The sequence below is a fragment of the Medicago sativa genome, chromosome 5 (genome assembly GCF_051527215.1).
Source record: "Medicago sativa cultivar Bolivia chromosome 5, Bolivia_mono, whole genome shotgun sequence".
NCBI lineage: Eukaryota > Viridiplantae > Streptophyta > Magnoliopsida > Fabales > Fabaceae > Medicago > Medicago sativa.
The window spans coordinates 76,631,667-76,657,173 of NC_140753.1; the positions used below are offsets into that span (position 1 = coordinate 76,631,667).

The 25,507-nt window shown below is 33.9% G+C and overlaps 3 protein-coding genes and 1 pseudogene across 8 annotated transcripts; 2 read left to right on the forward strand and 2 right to left on the reverse strand.

Annotated features, from left to right (window-relative positions):
* The first annotated feature begins 664 nt into the window (after window positions 1-664).
* On the forward strand, window positions 665-9,221 carry LOC146925157 (Tetratricopeptide repeat (TPR)-like superfamily protein). Of its 6 annotated transcripts, none has more exons than XR_015010427.1 (5): window positions 665-741; window positions 1,606-1,709; window positions 2,259-3,942; window positions 4,817-5,974; window positions 8,686-9,221. XR_015010427.1 is itself a non-coding variant. In XM_085710112.1 (5 exons), the coding sequence occupies exons 3-4, from the start codon at window positions 2,348-2,350 to the stop codon at window positions 5,389-5,391; spliced, it is 1,641 nt and encodes a 546-aa protein (XP_085566238.1). In that variant the 5' UTR covers window positions 665-741; window positions 1,606-1,709; window positions 2,259-2,347; the 3' UTR covers window positions 5,392-5,427; window positions 8,686-8,812. The 6 variants fall into 6 exon arrangements, 3 of the variants coding, with proteins under 3 accessions (XP_085566238.1, XP_085566239.1, XP_085566237.1); XR_015010425.1 differs by having other exon boundaries at window positions 4,907-5,427; XR_015010426.1 differs by having other exon boundaries at window positions 5,346-5,974.
* A 1,920-nt stretch (window positions 9,222-11,141) lies between these two features.
* On the forward strand, window positions 11,142-14,310 carry LOC146925158 (receptor-like protein 7). The gene has a single exon (XM_085710110.1). It carries the CDS (start codon window positions 11,288-11,290, stop codon window positions 14,093-14,095), a length of 2,808 nt encoding a protein of 935 aa, XP_085566236.1. The 5' UTR covers window positions 11,142-11,287; the 3' UTR covers window positions 14,096-14,310.
* A 419-nt stretch (window positions 14,311-14,729) lies between these two features.
* On the reverse strand, window positions 14,730-17,033 carry LOC146925159 (cytochrome P450 71D10 pseudogene; annotated as a pseudogene).
* Window positions 17,034-18,587: 1,554 nt separating this feature from the next.
* LOC146925160 (ABC transporter C family member 3-like) lies at window positions 18,588-25,071 on the reverse strand. The gene is made up of 10 exons (XM_085710108.1): window positions 22,601-25,071; window positions 21,971-22,057; window positions 21,269-21,889; window positions 20,964-21,128; window positions 20,567-20,861; window positions 20,245-20,462; window positions 19,706-20,011; window positions 19,525-19,588; window positions 19,041-19,280; window positions 18,588-18,950 (listed from the first exon to the last, which is right to left on the reverse strand). The coding sequence occupies exons 1-10, from the start codon at window positions 24,995-24,997 to the stop codon at window positions 18,844-18,846; spliced, it is 4,500 nt and encodes a 1,499-aa protein (XP_085566234.1). The 5' UTR covers window positions 24,998-25,071; the 3' UTR covers window positions 18,588-18,843.
* Window positions 25,072-25,507: the final 436 nt, after the last annotated feature.

Genomic DNA, 25,507 nt, shown 5'->3' on the forward strand with positions numbered 1-25,507 from the left:
GTCAAAAACAAATGGGCTACTATTATTTCTCACGTGTTGCTATTTTATGTTATTTTATTTTTATTTTTCAAATCTTATTTAAAATAAGTCATAACATCTTTAATAAATCATATAATTCACACACATCATATAAACCACTTTAATCACAATCATATGAATCACGTAAATCTCATAAATCGCATAATATATCCTAACACTCGTAAAAATGGTTAAATACTTAAGACGGGCGTTACAACCGCCGCCGTCGGGCCGCCGGCGTTGACCACGGTGGTCCTCCGGCGGCCCGACTGTTCACCATTTAATTAATAATATTTTTGAATTATTTAATTACTGGGCTTATGTGAAACACTATTGGGCTTAAAAACAATGAGGTATTGGGCTTAGTTATATGAAAATTATTTGGACTAAATTTGCTAAAAAAACCACTTTAATAAATAATACACATCTTCAAACAAAATAATACATTTTGATTTATGGATCGGATGGATTATCCATCCAATAAAATCTAATAATGGATGGATTGGATGGACATAATACTTAATGGATGGATTGGATGGTTTTTTTAACAAAAAAAAATAGTGGATTGTAATGGACTAATGGACCCTTTTTGATCCATCCATTAAAATCCAAATCCATATCCATCCAATCCATCCATTTTGCCACCCCTAGCTCTCACATCATCTCTATCAGTTCCTCAATTTCTCTCCTCTTTCGCTGAATTCGTTTTTGCCGCAGTTCAAGGTAATTTTCTTCTATTTTTGCGTCATCTTTTCAATTTTCATCTGGTTATTGATGTACCGATTTTTCTCGCTGTGCCCATACTTCCATGGTTGGCATTACTTCCGTTTCATATGACATATGCCACATTCTTTTGAGCATTTTTTTAATTCAAAATTTAATTTTGCACTATTGTATCAATTAGTTTGAACTTGTTTAGTTCATGATCAGTTTGAATTCTATATGAATGAAATCAGACTGATTTTGGTCTCTCCCTGTAAGTTATAACTTGTAATTTGTTTTCATAAGCTATTTTTGAAAACTTATGAAATAATCTGAAAACAACTTATGAACAATGTCATAAGTGTTTTCACAAGTTATCCCAAACAATCTTACAAAATTTATGTTAGTAGATAAACTCAAATAAGTTAATCCAAACAGACACTTAGGGACCATTTGGATTGACTTATTTTTTAGCTTATGCAAATAAATAAGCTTTTATGTATTATTCATAAGTTTGTCAAGGTAGCTTATGAAGATACCAAGCTCACGAGGACATATTTTTGCTAGTTTGATATAAAAGAAATACAGATTAAAGTCATTAAAAAAAAAAAAGAGATATTGATTATATTTTTTGAGGAGAGATATCAATTATTTTTAAAAGTATGAGAATTCCATCCTTTTTTTTTTTTGAAAGATTTTCCATCCATTTTTTAATTACTTGAATTAACTTTCAACAAGTAATTTAAAACAATCCCTAAAAAAAAAGTAATTTAAAATAATTATTCCAACTTAATTATTTTAATTAAGAAAAGCATAAAGATCAATTTTCTTAAGACTCGTATTAGGGCCCAATTTTAACTTTGAAACATGTAATTCATTCCATAGAACATCAAGTGACAAAACTATGCGTTGGGAATCCCTCTCCGCCCGTTCGTGATTCATCTCCGCCACTCCCTGCATGACCGCCATTTTCTACCTCTCAAACAAAAGTAAGATTTTTTCATAGATCTCATCTAAATCTATATAATGTTCTTATTAGTTTTTCAACCTGCTTAATTCTCATCACCCTGTTCTTTGATTTTGACCCTGTTTGGATAAACAGCTTATATGTACCTTATAGCACAGCCGCTTATAGCTTATCTTGGTAAACTTATGAAAATAAGCTGAAACAAGCTTATGAAAAATGACTTAAAAGTTTATGCAAATAAATAAGCTTGTCAAATTAGTTTATGAAAAAACAGCTTATGAAGATACAATTTTCGTTACTGAGAATTTATCAATTAACTAACATAAAAGCTTATTTATTTGCATAAGCTATTTTTCATAAGCTCACAAGTAAGTCAATCCAAACGGGCCCATAAGCTGTTTGAGAGTTCTTATGGATGGAACAATCCCTTAGTAGAAGAAAACTTGTATCACATGGAAATAGAGCAAGGGCAATGGAATTTTTTATTTTATTTTATTTTATAGTATGACCAATTCTTATTTTATTTGAAAACTTGATTGATAATTGATTCTAAGCTTGTGTGCTGCTTCAGTGCCAAAATAACCTATTGAAGCTTCGGTGCCACGTACGCTGTTCCAATCCGACAACAACCTTTGAAACTGTTTCATTCACACAAATCCCATGATGACAATGTCACTCAGAAGAAGATCAACCTCGTATTTCCGAAACCTCACCACAGAAACAACAACCAAACAAGATCCTAAAGATCAAAACTTTACTCAAACCCTCAACGAAATCTGCACCATAACCCGAACTAAACCACGTTGGGAAAATACCCTTCTTTCACAATACCCATCTTTCAATTTCTCAAACCCGAAATTCTTTCTTAGTTATCTCAAACATCAGAACAACACCTTTCTTTCCCTTCGTTTCCTTCACTGGCTCACTTCACATTGTGGTTTCAAACCGGATCAATCTTCATATAATGCTCTTTTTGATGCTCTTGTTGATGCTGGTGCTGTTAAAGCTGCACAATCATTGCTTGAGTATCCTGATTTTGTTCCGAAGAATGATTCTTTGGAGGGTTATGCTAGGTTGCTTGGGGAAAATGGGATGGTTGAGGAAGTGTTTGATGTGTTTGTTAGTTTGAAAGAGGTTGGATTTTTACCGTCTGTGTTGAGTTTTAATGTGTGTTTATTGGCTTGTTTGAAAGTTGGGAGGACTGATTTGGTTTGGAAATTGTATGAGCATATGATTGAATCTGGGGTTGGGGTTAATATTGATGTTGAAACTGTTGGGTGTTTGATTAAGGCGTTTTGTGCGGAAAATAAAGTTTTTAATGCGTATGAGCTTCTTAGACAGGTTTTGGAGAAGGGTTTGTGTGTTGATAATACTGTTTTTAACGCGCTTATAACTGGTTTTTGTAAGCAGAAACAATATGATAGAGTTTCTGAGATTCTTCATATTATGATTGCTATGAAATGTAATCCGAGTATCTATACTTATCAAGAGATTATTCATGGACTTTTGAAGAGGAAGAAGAATGATGAGGCTTTTAGAGTTTTTAATGATCTTAAGGATAGAGGGTATTTTCCAGACAGGGTTATGTATACAACGGTTATCAAAGGTTTTTGTGATATGGGGTTGCTTGCTGAGGCCAGGAAGTTGTGGTTTGAGATGATTCAAAAAGGACTTGTGCCGAATGAGTACACGTATAATGTAATGATATATGGTTATTGTAAGGTTCGTGATTTTGCAGAGGCAAGGAAGCTCTATGATGATATGTGTGGTAGAGGTTATGCAGAAAATTTGGTTAGCTACAGCACAATGATTTTGGGTCTGTGTTTGCATGGAAAGACAGATGAAGCACTGAGCTTGTTTCATGAAATGTCGCGAAAGGGTATTGCTCGTGATTTGATCAGTTACAACTCTCTGATTAAAGGCCTTTGCCAGGAAGGCGAGCTAGTTAAGGCTACAAATCTATTCAACGAACTTCTTATGCAGGGTTTAGAGCCATCTGTTTCTTCCTTTACTCCTCTCATAAAATGTCTTTGCAAAGTTGGAGACACTGAGGGAGCAATGAGATTGTTGAAAGATATGCATGATAGGCATTTGGAACCAATTGCTAGTACACATGATTATATGATAATTGGGTTAAGTAAAAAAGGAGATTTTGCACAAGGTATGGAATGGTTGCTAAAGATGCTGAGTTGGAAGCTGAAACCCAATATGCAGACTTTTGAGCACCTGATTGACTGTTTAAAACGAGAAAATAGGTTAGATGATATTTTGATTGTTTTAGATTTAATGTTTAGAGAAGGGTATAGACTCGAAAAAAGCAGAATTTGTTCTTTGGTCACGAAATTTAGCAAAACGAATTTCCTTTTTCCTCCTTTGTGTTTGGAGGAGCTCGCATAAAGAAATTGATATAACTGATCGTGTTGTTTTATCTTCCATGTACTATTAAATGATGATTTTTTTTTTTTTTTTTTGGGGAAAGCATGAAGCTATAGACATCTTGATGTTTCCCTTTGTAAACCTTCAAGTTGTTATATGTACGCATGTCTTTCGAAATAAATTACATCTCAATTTCGTCATGATTATTGAGAATATTTTTTGTGAGGATTTCTAAATTCGCGGTCCTTTTTTTAACTGAAGTGGTTATTTGCCTTGTAGTAAACTTTGCAGGCATATTAATTTCAATGAAACTTCCACTCTCTTACAAAGAACGTTGGACATTGGTAGCTGACTTCTCAAGTACAGAAATTGTGCCTTTATTTATGCAATGTTTTTGCAATGTGAATTGTGCCTCAGATTATACATGAACAAACTCAATTTCCAGTTGAGTGTGAGTGACTTTATATGAGTGATGCTTGACTGTAGAACTTCATAGAATTGATGTTTTGCGGTGAGAAAGAACTCATTGCTTTTACTTCATAACAAACTACACATTTACTTGTTTCAAACCCGTCAAGGCTTTCTGAGTTTAATTAACATAGACGGGGGTAAAAATCAGTTATATATTACATAGGTTGTTGCAAAACTTTGTTTAAAAGTTTATTTGCATTCTAAGTAATTGTATTGGAACCACGAATATTAAATATGCATTTGGTTGTGATTTTATGTTTTGTTTGTGTATTGGAAACACAGATATTAAACAAGTTTGTTGGAACCACAAAATACATATTTAGTACAATGAACAAGCTATCACCATTGTATTTGGATCTTTGCACCTTGCAGATTTCAATCAGAAGTTAGTTTGCTTCTTCCAATTCTCTATTTGAACTTTGATGTTCCTGGCTGATGAACAACATTATTTAATTATTGTGAAGATGTTTATCCTCTTGAGTTTGTTCTCTGAACAATAATGAATGGAAACCAAGTAAAAGTTGGTTCATTTTGATGGTATAACTGTTTGGTGGTACAATAATTGGTCAACTAAATACGGTGATCATTATTTGCCAGGTGACTCTTTTTTATTTAGATAAGAATCTTTTCTTTCACATTTTTTTATTAAGATTTTTTTTACTCGGCTTTCTCTAGTTTGACATTAATTGCTCCCATCTTCAATATTGCTGTTGGAGGATGGAAAGCAAATTCACCATGCCTTATGTTCCTTGCTTTTTTGAAAATTGGTTTGATGTGCATGTGTTATCCTACATTACAATTTAGCTTGCAGCTTACAATTTACTCTTTACCGGCTTGTAAACTTGGCCAAACCATGATCAACAGTTGCAGCTGATACTCCTTACTGGTGTGAGGTAAACTTTATTGTCATTGGACCTTTGTTTGTATCATATTGTAATATCCCAAAATTTTATTTTCAATTGGTGTCAAATTAAGAGATGTATTGATTTATGAAATAAAACTAAACTCTAGGTTTATAGTGTATTTTAGTAATTAACATTATAACTTAAGGGCATTTTAGTAATTTCAACATGAAACCTCCTTATGTAATTGAGAAAGTCCAACATAATAGTCAACATGTTTAATTTTATTCCTTCTTCTTTCTCTGGTTCGATGGAGAAACCACAAAAAAATACAAGAACACATTTTCTTTCTTCCATGACCAATATCACATGCAATCCCAAAGAACAACATCAATCATCTTACATATATCATCAATTTAGTCTGAAAACCATAGAAAAAGAGGGAAAATTTGTAGAAGTGAAAAGAAGAAGAATATTGAAGATTAGGGTTCATGGATTGAAGATGGAGAATTGAAAGTAAAACCAGAAAATCGATGAAGTTAGGAGCAAGGAAAGATTGATTGAAGCTTGAATCATCATCTCCAACCTAGAATTTAAGGTGGGTTCCCCTCCCTCATTCCACATTCATTAAATTAAGGGTTATAGATTTGGGATTTGGGGATTTGAATTTAAGCAAGATGAATCATGTTGCATCCAATAATTTCTATAAATTTAATATTGTTGCATGTTCGAATGGTATAATTCTCCCTTGATTGCATACGTTGGTAACTTTGGGTGAATTTGCTTGTTCTATGTAATTTAGTTTGTTAGTGGTTATGAGTTTTATTTTAACCATTTAAAATTCTTACGTTCAAATCCAAATACAAATTTGAATTAGTGTATTTGAATGGCAAATGAAAGATATTAAGTTGTTTTAAATGTTAACGATATCTATTTGAAAAATGAAGGCTAGATAAGATTTTGGTTAAATCGATAGGTACTCTTGATTGGCATTTCTATATGTAAGTAATTCTGATTCTAATTATTATTTTAATTCCATAGTAGTATAATGATTAAAGAAAATGTACTATTATGCATTATACAATTAGACCAAGAAGTGTGTGATATTCACTAGATTGTGGAAGTAAGAATTAGTAGTTTTTGCAAGTTTCATGTGATACGATGAAATGATTTATTTATGATAACAATGCTATGAAAGCTTTGACAGTATGAATTGAGTTTAGTAAGGCTAATTATTAAAAATCATGTTTTAGTGTTTTATTGAGAATTTAAATTTTTCCGTTCGCTGCAACGAAGAGAGAATGCAGCCTATGAGTGACACGCTCATAGTAAATTATAAAAAAAAATACTCCGTTTGCTACAACGAAGAGATAATGTAGCCTATGAGGTACGGCTCATAGTAACAAATTGATAGAAACTCCGTTTGCTACAACGAAGAGATAATGTAGCCTATGAGGTACGGCTCATAGTAACAAAATGAAATAGTTACCGTTCGCCACAACGAAGAGATAATGTGGTATATATCCGTTTGCCACAACGAAGAGATAATGTGGTACATCCCCGTTCGCCACAACGAAGAGATAATGTGGTATATATCCGTTCGCCACAACGAAGAGACAATGTGGTTTATGTACAAATAGTGAAAAGTGATAAATGATATTAGTCGTGTTGGAATGATTATTTATTTTATTTTAATTGAACATGGAGTTGTAGAACTTTATGTATAACTAACCGTTGGTTCATGCAAAGGATTTTTGTCGAATAGTATTGATTTGGATATTCCAAGTATTTTTTTTAGCATGAATGAGCTTTCAAAGGATGAATCTCTTGGAGTTTTCATGTCTACTAAAAACATCCATGCTTTGCGGTAGATTTCTATCTTGGCCGTTTTTTTGTGATTTACTTATGATGTAACTATTGAGATAATAATTGTTCTTCTCCTTAAAGTCTATGTATAAATAATGAGATAATTTTTATATACGTTGTGATCATAAACGTGCATTTTGAAATGTCCTGAAAGTTCGCGAGTCATTACCAAAATTTCAGTATTTTAGAAAAGTGTAAGTGTTATAGTTTATTAGGCTTGCCAGGCTAAATTTATCATGAATTAGTATTAGCCTGTGCGGCGGTCATGACTCAAGGTGGGTCGTGACACATATATTAACCAAATATGATTGTTCTCGTGCCTGAAGACGCGTAGTTTGTGCTTGGTTTTCTTTTCCCCTCAGCTTTGTGTACAAATATTCTCTTATAATATATATACTCTTTGTAAGTGATATAAAATTGCTTAAACTATCTTCTATTTCTACTTTTGTATTTGTTACATATAGCGGTTTATATTTTATGACAATATTTTACTTCCTTATAAAATTGTTGTCACATGACTGAAATGTCACGGGTTCAGGTTCTGGAAACAACCTATTGTGTAAAAAACAGGGTAAGGCTGCGTACAATACACCAATTGGTGGGACCCCTTCCCAGACCCTGCTTATGCAGAAGCTTTAGTGCACCGGGTTGCCCTTTATAAAATTGTTCTTGTCTTAGAGTCTACTTTGATGGAAAGAAAAAGAAGTGAGAGATTGGAGCATGGAAGTTTAAGGCATTAGTTTAAACCAGTTTGAATTATGATGATAGCCCATGTATCTTTCTTTTATCACAAAGTAACTATGTCCTATAATGTAACTCTATTCTTACATTCCCCTGCATTCTGTTTTGTTGAGACAGACAGCCTCAAGGTTATCACATTACGCTTTTAATTCTACAGATTAACCACAAATTTAGATCTTTGTCAAAGAACAATGTACATATCAGTGTTGTTAAATAGCGGCTGAATTTGAACCAATTGTTGTTGTTCCACGATACACTGTTTAGTACAAAATATTGTGAAATAGCGACTGTAGCGGTGCTATAGCACTGTTGCACAGTGGAATTGGAACAAACTGCTATTTTCTGCGATCCACATTTGACAACACTAGTACATATTGTAAGAACCACTACTTCACATCTCGGCCTTAAATGGAACATTTACATTGTTTATTATCTATTTTACTACACTGATGGACTCTTTATGTACATAATCACTAGCCTAGCCTCATGGAGCCCGTAACTGTTACAGACTATTTATGGTTTACATCTATATGAAAATGCGTGGTTGTAAGAATTGTTTTAAAACCACCACTTGTTGCGTGTAAACTGTGTCTACAAGTTTCAGAATTCTTTTAAATCAAGACTGCAATAATAAATTTTCCAGAAGATGGTGATCAAATAATTGTTGTTTACTTGTAATATTTCTGTTATTTTCTGTGGCAGGGAGTTTCCTGTGATCTGTTAGATGGACTGTAGTATGTAACTGTCACGAGCTTTGAACCCATCTGTGATATGTACGATCATAATAATAACTTGGAACTACAAACCAGACATAGAAAATGGCACTTGTTATTCTTTTACTAAGTGCAAAGGAGGCATGTGGCATGCTATTTGACAGGAAGCTTTTACAACGATTCAGCCAATGAATTATACATGTCAGGCTGACAATAACAAGAGAGCACAACTATCAGCTGCAAATCTGCAATTTCAAGGTAGGGGCCAATTGTATCATCGGCTCTATCTTTCCATAACCTTCATGTCGTCTACTATTTTGGAAGCAGCTCCTGCTTGTTTACATTGTATATTTATTAGTTTATGAGTCTTTTACCTGTTGTATGCTTACCATTCAACAGAGCTTTTGATTTGTAGTTCTGAGGAAACAAATTATAAAAGCTGGAAAATTTCGTTTGTTGCTCATCATAATGGAAACAATCAACGGTTTTATGATTTAATCTTTAAAGTGGATAGAGTGGTATTGATGTGGTACTGTCTTAAATCCTACAATCGGATTAGTAGTGGTATGATGCTTGGTGCTTGCGTATTTGTAGCTGTAGGTGTTATGTTTCTATTTTGATCCTATGCTGGTATGGGTTAAGGAGTAAGGAAATTAAGGAAAATCATTTTTTCATATCATACATAAATCACAACCATAGAAGCATAAACATTACATTATAGAATCAAAATTACTAATTCTGGTATCAACCTAATCATCCTTGTGCTGCATCAAATCAAATACATTATAACAATATCCCCTAAAACATAAAAAAGAACAACCTTAAAAACACAATCTTGTAAAACATAGCATTGCACCGAGTGCTCTAACGGCCTAAACTGACCAATATTAAACCAGCCAAACTATCTAGGTTCTCATAATAATAACATAGCAGTAAATACTCACATGAATGACAAGGCTGATAGTAAAGAGCAGAAAAATAGGAACTGTAGCAGTAGCATCCAAGCTGAGAGCAACTTGGATGAACCAATGATGGTATAAAGCAATCATGAAGAAGAAATAGCCAAAGACAGATCCAACAACACAAAGTAGCATGCCAAGACGTAAGGTGTGGCGGTTGATCTGGTTTATCATGTATTTGAGGAAGAGGGAGAAGATGGTGGTGGAAAGGAAAAAAGTCAGGGGTAACATTGTGAATGTCACAATGTTTTCATCCGTTGTGCAGTGATCTGATGATGATGATGTAGATGATAAAGATTGCTTGTACGCTTGAGGAAGACCGTTGCCATTGAAAGCATGGTGTTGATATACACCATCCTCTCTAAGACTTCTATTTGCTCTTCTGGAAAATCCATTGTTGAGAAGAAATTGATTTTGAGTCCAAGTAATGAAGTTTGAAGCACACTACCTTGTAAATATGGTGTATATCAAGACTTATGATATATTAGTTGTAATGTTTATAGATTCATTGAATATACATGGTGTCCTGATTTTGACTTTTCCATTTCAGAATTTTTGGTCCATTTAGTTTAAACTTTAAAGACGTTGTGTGCACAATACCAAAGAGCGTTTATATGAGATTGCATGAGTCTCTTCTAGCTCAACCAAAAACCCGGATTCGAACTCAAGTTTGGATATGCAGTAACGTTAAAACTCTTACAGAGAGTTTACCGCTCATTTGGGTCTCACAAGACTCGAGAGATTAGTCTCCGCAGTCAACGGCGAAGCTCGCGAAAAATTTATGCAGGGGCCAACTATAAAGAAGATTTTTTTTGAAAACAGACGTATTAAATTTAAGGATAAAATATATTTTTAGTCCCATAAATTATAATTTTTTAGGTTTAGTCCTTAAAATAATTATTCAATTTTTTCTCAGTTTTTTAAAATTTTACAAAAAAAGTGTTTTTAGTCTTGAATTTAATCTCTAACAAAAAATTAAGGACTAAAATTAACAAATCTTAGAAACTTAACATAAAAATCGCTATTTTAAAATGTTGGGCAAAATGCATTTGAAGAACTTAGCCTGTTTAATAATAGATTAATAATGTATTTTCAAATATAAATAAATAAGTTATTTGCAAGAAACTCATTGTCCATTTAATTTGTCTATGACTATTGTCTTGATAATTTTTATTGTTGAAAAAGGTTTCTCTATTGTTGTTATTGAGACCGAAAGTATCAAACCAATACAAATAAATCTATCAATTTTGTATTAGTTTTTTTACTTTATTATTGATGCTAACTTTTGCAACTAATTTTGTTTGGGGTAACTCAATATTTATTATTTGGGGTAACCTGATATAAATACATACCGACTAATTTAAGAATAATATTTTTTTTGGGGTAGCCAAGGCTACCCCTCCCATATGAAGGGCTACGCCCCTGTCCGCAGTTGCATGCGCGTGGATGATACTTCATTTACACCAAAACCTTAATTTTCCTGAAATTGAATACTCAATCCCTTGACATATTGGTAATGATAAAATCTGGCTGTATATAATTATATATTCATCATTTGCAATTCCATGTGCACTTTCTAGCAAATAGTAAACCCTTAAGCTCCTCCACAACTAGTCTGATCATATATCATACATGGGCTGGTTGCTAATTCTGTGTTTGCAGTTTTTCTTGTTGTTCACTCATGCTATATCTTCTTTTCATTTTATATGCCTCCTCGATGACAGTTCTTCCTTGATTCAATTCAAAGCCTCTTTCAACATAGATACTACTGATACTAATTGTGGTAAACTAGCTTATGCAGAGGTATCAACATGGCAAAATGGTACAGATTGTTGCTCATGGCTTGGTGTTACCTGTGGCACAATTTCTAGTCACGTAATTGGCTTAGACCTCAGCTGCAATGGCCTTCAAGGTATGATTCATCCCAACAGTACACTTTTTCATCTTTCTCATCTCCAAACACTCAACCTTGCTCATAATAGATTATTCCCAACTCAACTTTCATCCCAATTTGGTGCTTTTGTCAATCTTACACACCTCAACTTGTCTGATACCGAGATTCAAGGTGAAGTTTCTTCCTATATCTCACACCTTTCTAAATTGGTGTCACTTGATCTCTCCATGAATGACGATTTAAAGTGGATACAAGAAGTCACTTTGAAGAGGCTGCTGCAAAATGCAACATCTTTGACAGAGCTTGTTTTTGACCATACAAACATGTCTTTCATCGCGCCAAGCTCATTTTTTTCATTTCTTAATCTATCTTCTTTGGTTACTATTAGTCTTAAGGGAATTGGTTTAAGTGGAAACATGATGTCAAATGAAAACACTCTTTGTTTGCCAAAACTTCAAGAGCTATATATGTCAGCTAACTTCGACCTTCGAGGTCAACTTCCAAAGTTGAGTTGCAGCACTTCCCTTACTGTATTGGATCTTTCACAATGTCAATTCCAAGGGTCAGTTCTACAGTTTTTCTCTAACCACACACAACTTTCCTTCTTGAGTCTCTCAGGAAACAGTGTAGGAGGTGAGATACCACCATCATGGCTTTCAAGCCTTAAACAACTCACTCTCATGGATTTTTCAGAGAATACACTCATCGGCCGAATTCCGGATGTGTTTGGTGGCCTAACCAAATTGAAAACTCTCAATCTTAAGAATAACTATTTAGAAGGACAAATCCCATCTTCACTCTTTCACTTAACATCACTTTCTTATTTGGATTGTTTGTCTAATAAGTTAGAGGGTTACCTACCTAACAAAATAACAGGCCTTTCAAACCTAACAGCATTATGGCTCAATAACAACACACTGAAAGGAACAATTCCTTCTTGGTCTGTGTCTTTGCCATCTTTGGTAGATTTAGATCTATCAAATAATCAGTTTACAGGGCACATAAGTACTGCAATCTCCTCACATTCCTTAGAGTATATGTATTTGTGCAACAACATGTTACAAGGAAATATTCCAGAATCACTTTTCAACCTTGTAAACCTTACTAACTTGTGTCTATCTTCAAATAACTTAAGTGGTTTTGTTGATTTTAAACTCTTTTTGAAGTTCCAAAATCTGGAAAGTCTTTCCCTTTCTCAGAATAGTCAATTATCAGTGAACTTTGAATCTGATTCTGAGCTGTTAAATTACAGTTTCCCTAGCTTAAGAGTATTGGAGTTATCTTCTCTCAGTTTAACTGAATTTCCCAAATCATTTGGAGAAATATTTCCAAGTTTGGTCTATGTGGATCTATCCAACAATAAGTTGAGTGGAAGAGTGCCAAATTGGTTACCAGATATGTTTTTATTACAATCTTTGAACCTCTCTCATAACATGTTCACATCAATAGACCAATTCTCAAAGCATTACTGGCTGAGATCCCTTGATCTTAGTTTCAACTCACTAGGGGGTGAGATATCTTTGTCAATTTGCAATGCAACTGTACTTCAAATTCTTAACTTGTCCCACAACAAATTAACAGGTATGATCCCACAATGCCTTGCAAACTTACCATTCCTTCAAGTTTTGGACATAGAGATGAATAAACTTTATGGTTCTGTGCCAAATACCTTTTCAAGTATGACTTTCAGCACTCTCAATCTTAATGGCAACCAATTAGAAGGTCCTTTGCCAAAATCTTTGTCCAACTGCACAAACCTGGAGGTTTTAAATCTTGGCAACAACAAAATAGAGGACACGTTTCCCCATTGGCTTCAAACTTTGTCACATTTGAAAGTACTGGTTTTGCGAGCCAATAAGTTTCATGGTCCCATTACCAATTTAAAGATCAACAGAAATCCATTTCCCAATTTAATTATATTTGATATCTCATGCAATGACTTCAGTGGTCCAATACCAAAATTCTACGCAGAAAATTTTGAAGCCATGAAGAATGTTATTCCTGTACAATTTCAATACATGAAAAAGATGGCAACCATTGCAACATATACCCGTACCTACGAGTTTTTCTATGACTCTGTGACTGTAACAATAAAAGGAATTGATATCACGTATACAAAAATTCCTACAATCTTTGTAAGTATTGATTTGTCAGGAAACAAATTTGAAGGAGACATTCCAAATGTTATTGGCGAGCTTCATGCACTCATAGGGCTCAACCTTTCCCACAATAGACTTATTGGTCCGATTCCTCAATCCTTTGGAAATTTGATAAACATCGAATCAATGGATCTCTCCTCAAATATGCTCACTGGTAGGATTCCTATAGAGTTAACCAATCTAAACTACCTTGCAGTCTTGAATGTCTCTCAAAACCATCTTGAAGGAGAAATACCTAAAGGAGAACAGTTTGATACATTTTCCAATGATTCCTATGTGGGAAACTACGGATTGTGTGGACTTCCATTGTCAAAAACTTGCAACAAAATTTCTCCACCTTCAACATCTTCTGATGAGCATGAACAAAAATTTGGATTTGGTTGGTAACCAGTGGCTATAGGATATGGATGTGGAATGGTATTTGGTGTTGGATTGGGATGCTTTGTGTTGTTAATAGGAAAACCTCGATGGCTTGTGAGTATGGTTGGAGGAAAGCCTAATAGTAGGAGGACAAGAAGAATGAGGCCTCATGAAAGAATTAATCAGAATCAGTTATTGCATATGTGATATAATTGGTGATTAAAGTGCATATTTTATTGTAATTTATTATTTTTGTTTTATTTTATCTCTACTTTTCCTAAAATAAATAAATTTGTCTGTACTAGTCTAGAAACCTTGTCAGTCTTACACAGGTTCTCCATGGTTTAAAGGTTGTAGCTTGTGTTACCATCGGTTACATATTATATACCACGGCAAATACTAAGATATGCTGATATATATAATGTTGTCAAATGAGAGTTGTACCTGTGAGATAGTACTAAAGCATTATTAGCATGGCAGAATTCAAAATAATAAATAAATCGCTACTGTTCTATGATACGCTGTTTATTACAAAGTGTTGTTAAATTTTGGCCATAACAGTATTATAGCTGCATGGCAGAATTTGAAAAAACCACTATTGTCTGCTATTGACATCATTGCTCCCATCTTTACAGGATGTCACTCTTTTAGCTCTTTATAACAAACAATGATATATCAGTACAAACTTACATTGCTAAAGTTGAAAATCAATACTTTTATTTATATATATAATAACAACCAAGATACAAGATGTTAACACAGCCGCAGGAAAGTTAGTTGCAAACCACATTGTTCGATTTCACAGTACGAAATGCATATTGGATTCACGGTAAAACCAAACATGCATGAAACTTAAAACACTTCGTGAATTTGAATGCTTAAACTTTTTTTTTCAACAGATTGTATACTTAAAATAGCCAATTCAGTACATATTAAGGACGACAAATAATAGGAACCAAACATAGGTCATTTTTTCTTCTTAGACTAAAGCCAAATGACTCACTCATATCAAGTTCTTCATTCCATTATGAAGCTTCCAATCAAAGTGGTAAAGTAACATAGCAAGTGGCAACTCAACATTGGGTAAAGCAAATGCTATGCCTGGACAAATTCTCCATCCAGCACCAAATGGAATATATTCAAAGTTTGTACCTTTAAAATCATGAGGACTATTAACAAACCTTTCAGTGTTTCTTTGATGATAGACTTCAAGTATATCAATTAGTGCAACTCTGTCTCATCCACATACCCTTTCATATCAAACACTCTTCTTACCTCAGCTTGTGCTTCTTCCATCACATTCGGGTTCTTTGCCATCTCAGACATCACCCATAAGACAACCACTGACGATGTTTCAGTACCAGCAGAAAACAAGTCCTAGATATGAATTATGACTATCTATTACCATATATGTAAACCAGTGGCAATTTCTTATGTACAATTTCATACAAGTACAACCCATAAAATACACATGAGTCAAGATTATATATATTCTTGGCCTAAATATTTCTATTTTTGCTTATTCAACCATGACATTTCTAAAATGACTTGTTTTAGTCTTAATCGTCATTTGTTTATCTAGTGTTGACATGGTTAATGCAAATGTCATGATCAATATAGATTTTATTTCAAATACCAAAATCACATTTTGAGTCTATTTTATTCGGTTAGAAAGGACTTTTCATACTGGTCATAAAACCGTTATAGATTGATGTCATATATAGTATAAGAACTTCTTAAATCAGATAATGAACTAATGCAAAAAAATGTTTTAAATCTGTTACTAACAGAAACCGATCACAAAAAGAGACTTTTCTAGATATGTTTGGTTTGGTTATAGTCTAACCTGGATGACTGCTTTATATTGTCATCAGTCAACTGATTTTGCAAGTGATTATTATTATCATGTTGAAACTTGAGAAGGATGTCAAGTAGATCTTCTTCTTCGTGACTGTTTTAATGATCATTGATGATGTCTTGCAATATTGTATCAGTTTCTCTACAAAGTTTAATTTTTCACGTCTAGTCTTTGCGTTACTCACACTCTGAAGCAATATTCTAACAGAAGGATACAAATCAGCAATACAAAATCTCCCAACAAACTTACTATTTCCTCCATTGCAGTTATAAACACTTGTTGGTGTTTGGTCCTTTTGCCGAAAACTGTTCTTGATATTATCTCATGTGTCATTGAGAATATGTTCCGAGTGAGATTAACAATTGATCCTTCACATGTACATATGGATTTAACTAGTTTTGAAACCTCTTCTTCTCTTATGGACTGAAATGACTGGACACATTTTGAACTTGATAGCTCTGCAACACATATGCATATTTGTATCATTGTAAGTAAATATTGTAGACAAAAGAAGGTTTGGCCTATCACAAAAGTTTAAGTCTTGTGTTTTCATAACCTCCTTATCATCTGTGTAAATTATTTTTAAACTTCACAACTTAATTTTTTATTTTTTTTACTCATTTTTATCTCTTAATTTATAAATGTTAAATTAAAACACTTTCTCTCCATTATTTTTTTTTTTTTTCATTTCATTTTCATACCACTAGTTACAAAGGTTGGCAACTTCAATCACTTGGGTTGGTCTGATGGTATTCGCTTGGGATCTAGGAGTGTGCTCCTCCTCGAGGTCTCATGTTCAATTTGGATGGACTAATTTAGCTTCAATCCCTTAAATTACAAATGTTATACACTTATTAATTATATGTATTTGTCTCTATGAGTAAAGTGAAAAGTTATTTCTACAGTCTCTCTAATTATATTAAATTAATAATTCATCTTTGCAATTTCTAAGTATGGGAGTGTTTAAATATGCATATAATGAGTTGCAATACATTTTTAAATTTATTAACCTTCAAGTGAACTGCACGAACCACATAGTGCATTATCAATGTTATATGTTGTCAATTTATGTTTAAATTTGTTTGTAATTTTACCATTTAAATCCATCGATCAATATATCACATACTTATATAAATTAAATATAGTATTATTTTATTAACTAAAACGTTCTTAACACTTTTTTTGAAGGTCTTAACGCATTATAATCAAACACGTACACGGGTTTCCACCTAGTATCAAAAATAGGACTATAGGGGTGTCCACCTTATAAAAGCAATTTGTTTTTTCTTAGTTTTTTGCACTAATATGGAACTGAGTTAGCTGGCAAGCTGGTGAATTATTTATAGGGTTAATTATGTTTTTAGTCCCTATAAAATAGCGACCTTGTAAGTTTAGTCCCTACTTAATTTTAATAGCATTTTTAGTCCCTAATTTTGTTTTTCTGCACTGAGTATTAGTCCCTACTCAATTCAAATTTGTTTAATTTATGCTTAAACTCTTAAATTTTTGAACAATTTTTTGCAGACATGTTTAGAACATTACTAAAAGTTCGTCCGCAAAAAATTATTGCAAAATTTGATTTTTACATCCAGATTTTATTACTTTTTATCTTTAACTTTTGTCGTTTTAAAAAATTCATATTTAATTCATTTCATGTCAGAAAATTCTAAATTTTAGTAAACGAACCTTTCATAGTGTTCTAATCTTGTCTCAAAAAAATCGTTTAAAAATTTAAGAGTTTAAGGATAATTAATCAAACTTTGTTTTAGCAGGGACTAAAATTATAAGTAAATTTTTTTTTATAGGGACTAAAAATGCTATTAAAATTAAGTAGGGATTAAACTTACAAGGTCGCTATTTTATAGGGACTAGAAACATAATTAACCCTTATTTCTATTTCCTTCTGTGCGATTGATCAATATAATTATATCATTAATTGCAAACTATAGATGGAAAATCACAAGCTGCCACCAATTAATGGAAAGTTAGAAAGTTTTCCCTTTGTTTTGTATACAAGTCAATTCTGATGCCAAAAATTTCTAACCCCTACGACACTTCTAATTGATTTTAACTTAACTAATGTTGTACATAAAATTATCTAGGCTACTTCTCCTGACTCCTTCTCTGTCAAAGTCTTCCTTGCAAATAAGGAGGAAAGTACAAGGTGTATATAAATTTATATGATGACTGATTGACAATTTTATTAGTTGATAGATATAAATGTGACAAGATCACATGGAGACGAGATATTCAGGCATTTACGTATTCATCTCTCTCGAGAGAGAGAGAGATGCGAGGTATTCTTGCACTGCCTCTTTAGACTTGTCTGTCATCTTGATCAGGTCTCACCAGACCCGCCTGTTTGTTTTTAAAACCGATCCCATCGGACCCGCCTGTGTGATTTTTGTTTTGTATCAATTTTCTCATCAGAGAATAGTCAATGGGATTCAGATTTCTTGACTCTAGTAATCACTCTTACACGCAGGTTCTCCATGGAAAATTATTCTTAAAAATAAATTTAAAAGACTTGAAACAAACACACCATTTATATAACCTACCTATGTTATATAGATTTGAAGGGATTCCGATTATATTTCCCTTGAGCAATATTAATGCAACTATTCATATTATTTGAGTATCTATACCATGATAAAATCAAAGTATTTGAAGTAATTAGATTTTATTTTTTTTTCATTTTGTAATTCTTCCCTCTAACAAAATTCTTCAGCCTTGGAAAAAAAGCTGAAGTTGGACTTCTAAAGCCTTATTCTTATATATTACATTTCTATTAAACATGCTTAATGGAAGAAGAATTACAAAGCCTATTAATAAGATACTTCCCCCCTCCCCCAAAATTTTCGTCTTCATCAAGTTTTTATTTCGGACGGTGGACTTCTATCAGGGATCAACAGATTTCTCAAAAATTTGAGTTGGACCTCATGGTATACTCTGCAACAAGCTTAGCAAAAGATGATGACTTATCCTCTAACAATGTCGTTGGGGAGTCGTACTCCTCAATAAGTCCTACACCAATAAGGAACAACATCAGAAAACAAAACCCAAGGAACAAAAGATAATGAAGTTCAACGAAGAATAACAGTTTTTATTCCTAACCTTGATTAAGAAGTAGAACCATATCACTGTCAAGAACAGAAGTTATTCGATGTGCAATGGTAATGACAGTAGAATCCGTGAAATGCTGCCTAAGGGTTTGCTGAATCAAATTATCTGTAGCTGTATCAACTGATGCAGTGGCTTCATCAAGCACCAAAATCTTGCTCTTCTTAAGAAGAACCCTACCTAAGCAAACCAACTGCCTTTGACCCATGCTCCAATTCTCACCATTCTCACTAACTATAAAAGAATCAACTTCCACTTTAGCAATAGGTTGAAGAGTAGAAATACTATATACTCCTTATGCACTTAAGTATGAGCAAAAAGGTACATCATTTGGTCTAAATTTACTATATATTCTCTCTGGACATAAATATTATATGCTGTATTTGGTCTAAATTTCGACCAAATGCATGTACTATTTTGTTTACAAAAAAAAAAGGGTGAAGGGAGTGTTTGTGTTCAACAAAATTAGAATACAAACCTGAAGAGTCAAGCTTTCCTTCTTTCTTTCGAACTTCATCTCCCAGTTGACACTTATCCAAAGCCTATTTTAAAGAATGTAAATCAGTATTTGAAGAACAATTACAAGTCTAATATTTTTCACAGAACCCAAGTGTCACTGTCATTGCATTATTTTTCAAAAAAAAAAATAAACAGCTGACCTCCCATATTTGTTCATCAGTGTACTCTTCCAGTGGGTCCAGATTACTTCTCACAGTCCCCTCAAACATGGTTGGATCCTGCGGAATAATGCTTAGTCTAGACCTCAAATCGTGCAGTCCAATTGTAGATATGTTGATTCTGTCGATGATAACTTCCCCGGCAGTAGGTTCAACGAGTCGGAAAAGTGTTTGTATAAGAGTTGATTTTCCACTACCTGTTCTACCAACAATGCCAGTTTTCAATCCACCATGAAATGTGCAAGTCAGGCCACGCAACACAAGCGGAAGATGTGGAGCATATCGAACCTTCACCATGGACAGCAAATCATTACAATTTGTGAAATAGAGCACAGACATCTCATCAAAGAAAATGCTACAAATTATTTGTAACCAAAGCACAATTCAAAAGCCAATTTCTAACCATTTAGGAAAACAAAACCTTAGCATGAATTTCAAAAATCAATTGGCCTAAAAATGAAGGATAACAGAACCAAAAAAATATTTAAAAGGAAGCAACAGGGAGAAAAAATTCCAGCTACCTGCAAGTTCCGTATATCAACCTCGCCATATGCGGGCCAAGAAGGATCTGGCCTATTTTCTTCTTCTAAAACAAGGGGAGGCTCACTAGGAATGGTTGTATACTGAAGTATCCTTTCGACCGATATAATTTTGTTCTCCAAGTTGCAAAGATTCCATATCACCCAAGCTTGTATCATGTTTAGATTCAGACCATAGGTAACAGCTAGACCAGCAATGCCTTAAAAAATGAGGAAGAAAAAATAACATGGTCATGCTCAACTCCTCATTACACAAGCAGATTAAATTTTGATTTATACACAATATCAGATTTGAATTACGCACCTGGATTTATGATTCCAGGTGGAATTGATATCAAGAATATCAAGGAAAAGGCAAATGTGATGGAAGACAACATATCTAAGCGGAAGCATAACCATTCCATCGCAGCAGCAATATTGAACTTTGGCCGAGAATACCCATCAGTCAGTTTCATGTTTGTTTGATGAAATCTAGACTGTTGATCAAAGCTTCTAATGGTTGAAGTACCGGAAATTGTTTCTGCAAAGTGTTGAATGATTGGGGCTTTGCATACTCCACCTAAACGTGATAGTTCACGGGCTGATGGTAAATAATATCGCTGCAGATTACAAGTATAGAATGGAGTCAAATTTGCAAAAAATAAATAAATAAATTTGGTATATAATCTGTGATGGTAAAGCCTTGGTGGTCCAAACATTACCTGATACCAAATGCTAACTGCTATCACGGGTATAAAGACAATGAAAACTTGCCATGCAACCTGAGACATCACTGCTATAATTCCGAGAAGCTGGATCATGGAGAAGGCAAATGAGCCAATTTGATAAGGAATGTCAGTATCCACTGCACTTTGGTCAGTAGAAGCCTGGAAGACAGCATAGATGAATAAAGAGATGAAAAAACAACCGACAAATTATTCTAAAGGATAAACCAGCTGAAGATGCAAAAATCATATATCTGAAAAGAAAATGGGCAAGAAATGGAAAAAATGTAGGTATGACATACTCTATTAAGGATTCGACCACTTGGAGTAGAATCAAAAAACGACATCGGGGCACGGAAAATGCACAAGTGCATTTTATTGAAGAGTATAGTAGCTGTCTTATAACCAACTGTACAAAGTAACAATGCTCTAACAAGAATGCATAAAGAACTTCCAATGGCAAAACCAACATAGACTTCAATAAGAGTTGTTCCTTCAACAGGTGGCTCGACTTCGGCTGAGATGGGAGTTGCCCAAGCCATCCAATAGTTGCTTCCAATTTGAAGAGCTTGAAAAAGAATCTGAGCGAATAATATGAACGGTACAAGAGATCCTCCATATGCAGTTGTGATATACTTCCAATAGACTGAAAATCCAACTTTACCTTTCTCCCTTTCTTCTTCTTGAACGAGTTGGCCTTGCGGTTCACCTTTATCATCTGCTTTACCATTTTGCTCATCTTTGTTTGCCTGTTTTACTTCTTGTTCTGATGTACTTATTTCATTACATGCTTTTCCTCCATCCAATGATTCAAGTGTGGACAAAGCTTCTCTGTGTGCGCCAACAAGTTCCATAAAGTCAGTCCCAATGTTAAGCAGATCGCCATACTTTCCACTTTGAGTAATTTTCCCATCTTTCATGACCTATAACAAGGGCCAAAAAAGAGGTTAAGAGAAAATCCATCATTATAAATTAATGACAATATAATTATGATAAATACTCACCAATATAAGGTCAGCAGTAGGTAAGAACTCCACTTGATGAGTAACATAAACAACTGTTTTTGAGCTTAAAACACCCAGCAAGCATTCCTGCCACACAATTAAACAAACAATTTCACTTACTAAAATAATTATACAAGTGTCATGCTATTGGAAATAACTGCATTTCAAAAGAGTTAAACCAGGAACCATTTTAAGTTATCAAATGAAGATTTGAATCATGAATCGGAAGACATTTTTTCCAAACCATGAGTTAAATATTATGAACTGTAAGATACGTTGCCAATAAAATTATGTCATTATATAAGCTGGTATATCATCATATATGAACCTCAATAATTCAAGTCATATATCAAATGACAAAAGAAAAAAAAAGTTTGGTAATACAAAATTGACAAAAAAATTGTGTTAAGCTACGCTAAGTTTAGGTAGTGGTTCATCAAATGAACGAAGATTCATCATAGTGAATTGGGATTCAAGATGAGATTCGTGTAAAGAGCACATAAAATAGATGAGATTCGAGATGTAACTCTTGTGCATGTAAGATCCTGATAACTATTTTGTAGTATGCACGGAAAATAGAATAGCCAGATCATATTGCACATAATAAACAAAACACAGAAAATGAATTACCTTAAAAAGGTGAGATCCTGTATGAGCATCCACAGCACTAAAAGGATCATCAAATAGATAGATATCCGCGTCCTGGTAAAGAGCACGAGCTATTTGTATTCTTTGTTTCTGTCCACCACTCAAATTTATTCCACGCTCGCCTATAACTGTCTGATCACCAAATGACAAGATTTCCAAATCCTTCTTCAAGGAACATGCTTCAAGTACCTTCTCATACCTTTCCCTAACCATGTTTTCACCAAACAATATATTATCCTCTATCTTGCCGCTTTGAATCCATGGTGATTGAGCAACATAGGCCTTTGTTCCACAAACCTTAAGGACACCTGACATCTTCGGTACTTCTCCCAATACACAAGAAAGTAAAGTAGACTTTCCTGATCCAACAGTACCACAGACAGCAACCTTCATGCCATGAGAAACTTTGAGATTTATGTTCTGCAAAGTTGGACTAGGCAAAGATAAATCCCAAGAAAAATTCCCATCAACCACTTCAATTGCTGTCTCAGAACTACCAGGTGGAAGCTTTTCGACAACATCAGATTGCAAGTCATCAAGACGAAGGAACGACGCAATCCTATCAAGAGAAACTTTAGTTTGTGCTATCATGGAAATTACATCTGGAAGATTATAAATAGGCTCTTGAAGAATCCTGAATGTTGCAAGTGCTGACAGAATCTTCCCTGATTCAAGTGGGATCCCTATGAGCATACAAGTACCAAAAGTAACCACAGATACAAATGTAGGTGCACCCCAAAAGACAAATGTAGTCACGGCGTTAGTATAAAGAAATTTTTTCAACCAGCCTTGTTCAGCATCCCTGAGCGCAGTTATTTTAGATAGAAACTTCATTTCCCATCCTTGCAGTTTAAGGATCCTCATGTTCCTTAAAATTTCAGATGTGGTCTTCATTCTTGTATCCTTTGACTCCATCAACTTATTTTGAAACTTCTCTTGTAATGATCCCAATGGAACATTTGCTAACATAACAATGATGGTTGCAACAAAAGCAGCGATTGAAGCAAGTCCTAGATTTTTATACAAAATCAACAATGCCAGTGTAACTTGCAAAGTTACTAACCACAAATCATGCATGTACCAACTGAAAATACCAACTCTTTCGGCATCAACAGTCATGAAATTGATTATTTCTCCAGAAGTATGGCACTGTCTTGATTGACCTGAAAGTGTTAAGGCTTTACTATATATCATAGTCACAAGCAGTGCTCGGGTTCGAAGTCCGAGTTGCTGCAACCTAAAGAACCAATGCCTCTGTGTTAAGCACTCTACAAGCTTTGCAAAGAAAAATGCAGAAACCAACACATAGCCTTGATTCTCATATAACCTTTTTCCATCAAGGTATTGAACAAAAGAGTCAATAAGATAAGGACCAACATAAGAAGCAAAAGTGTTTAACAATGCAAGAAAAGCAGTGAAAAGAATCTCTTTCCACCCTGAGATTATCAATGACTTAACTAACTTAAGTGTGGTTACTCTATTGACTGCACCACAATCAGCTTCAAGTTTTTCTCTAAAAATTGGAAAAGCTCCAACCACACTATCTCCAATATCTAGCTGAGGAACATCCTCAAGGTCTAAGGTTTTCTTATAACCAAATGCTACAAGTGGTCCCACCCAAGTGAAAGTGAGAAGGCTCAAAATTCCAGCAGTAGAAAAAGGGGTAACAGTGTCACTGCCTTTGGTCTCTTTTAACTCCAAGGGATTAACATTACCATTACCATTACTAACATGTGTATCACCATTCAAAAGAGACTCTTGAAGAGTGCTATCACTTTCTTCACTCTCATTTTTCACACAATACCCCACATAACAGAAAAACAAACCAACACAAAATGACACCACATCAGAAACCAAGCATTGAACTGTTAACTCAATGTGATTTTCATAAAGAACAACAATATCAACCACAAAACAATAACATGAAACAAATAAAAAGAAAACACACCAAGCTCTAAAAAAGAATGGAAACCTTCTTTTTCTTTGACCTGAACTGGAGAAAAACAAGAACCCTTTGTGGAAACAAACACAAACAACACACCAAGCAACTGTTTTTAAAGCTAAATCAAAAAGCGTAACAACCTTTTCTTCTGACCAACCACTTGCATACCAGTAAAAGTAGTTAAACAGAAACAGAACCAAATTGAAAGAAGAAAAACCAAAAGAACAAAACTTTGTCACTTTAAACAAAGTGTTATTAGGTTTCTCCTTAGACTCATTCACAACACAAGTTGTAAATTTTCTCCAAACCCATGAAACTAAAACTGCAAGAATCAATAGTATATGAATTAAGCTAGATAACCCATGAAGGAAAATGGGTTTAAGAACAAAATCAGTTCCAAGGTTCATGAATGAAACAGAAGACAAAACAAACATCATATAGTTATAAAAATTGGATTTTTTTGAAGGATGTTTGTTATTGAGGATGTTTGAAGAAAAGGGTATAGTGGGATAGTAAGCAAGATGAAATTTTTTGAGGTTATAAAGCTCGGAAAAATAGTGAGAGAAAGTCAAAAGTTTAGAGAGAGAAATAAAGTCAAGGAAAAAATGTGATTACTTGGGATTAAGGTTAACGTGGTGGCCAAGATTTGAGTGATAGTGGTTGAAGGAAAAAACTAGGAAATGTGACAAAAACGATTGAAAGAGACAGAGAACAAGGTTGGTGTTTTTTCACTACTATGAAGAGTGAAAAGAATTGATACTACGATGATCTGAATTGAATAAAATAATGATTTGGTTTTGAATTGAACAAAGAAACAGGGAGCAGTACACGAACTATGAGAAGATACTTGCTTCAATCTAGATATTCTGTTACTATTTTATTAAGATATGGTTCGGTTTGTTTTCATTTATTAACTAATGATTTGTTACAATAATTGTTGAAATAGT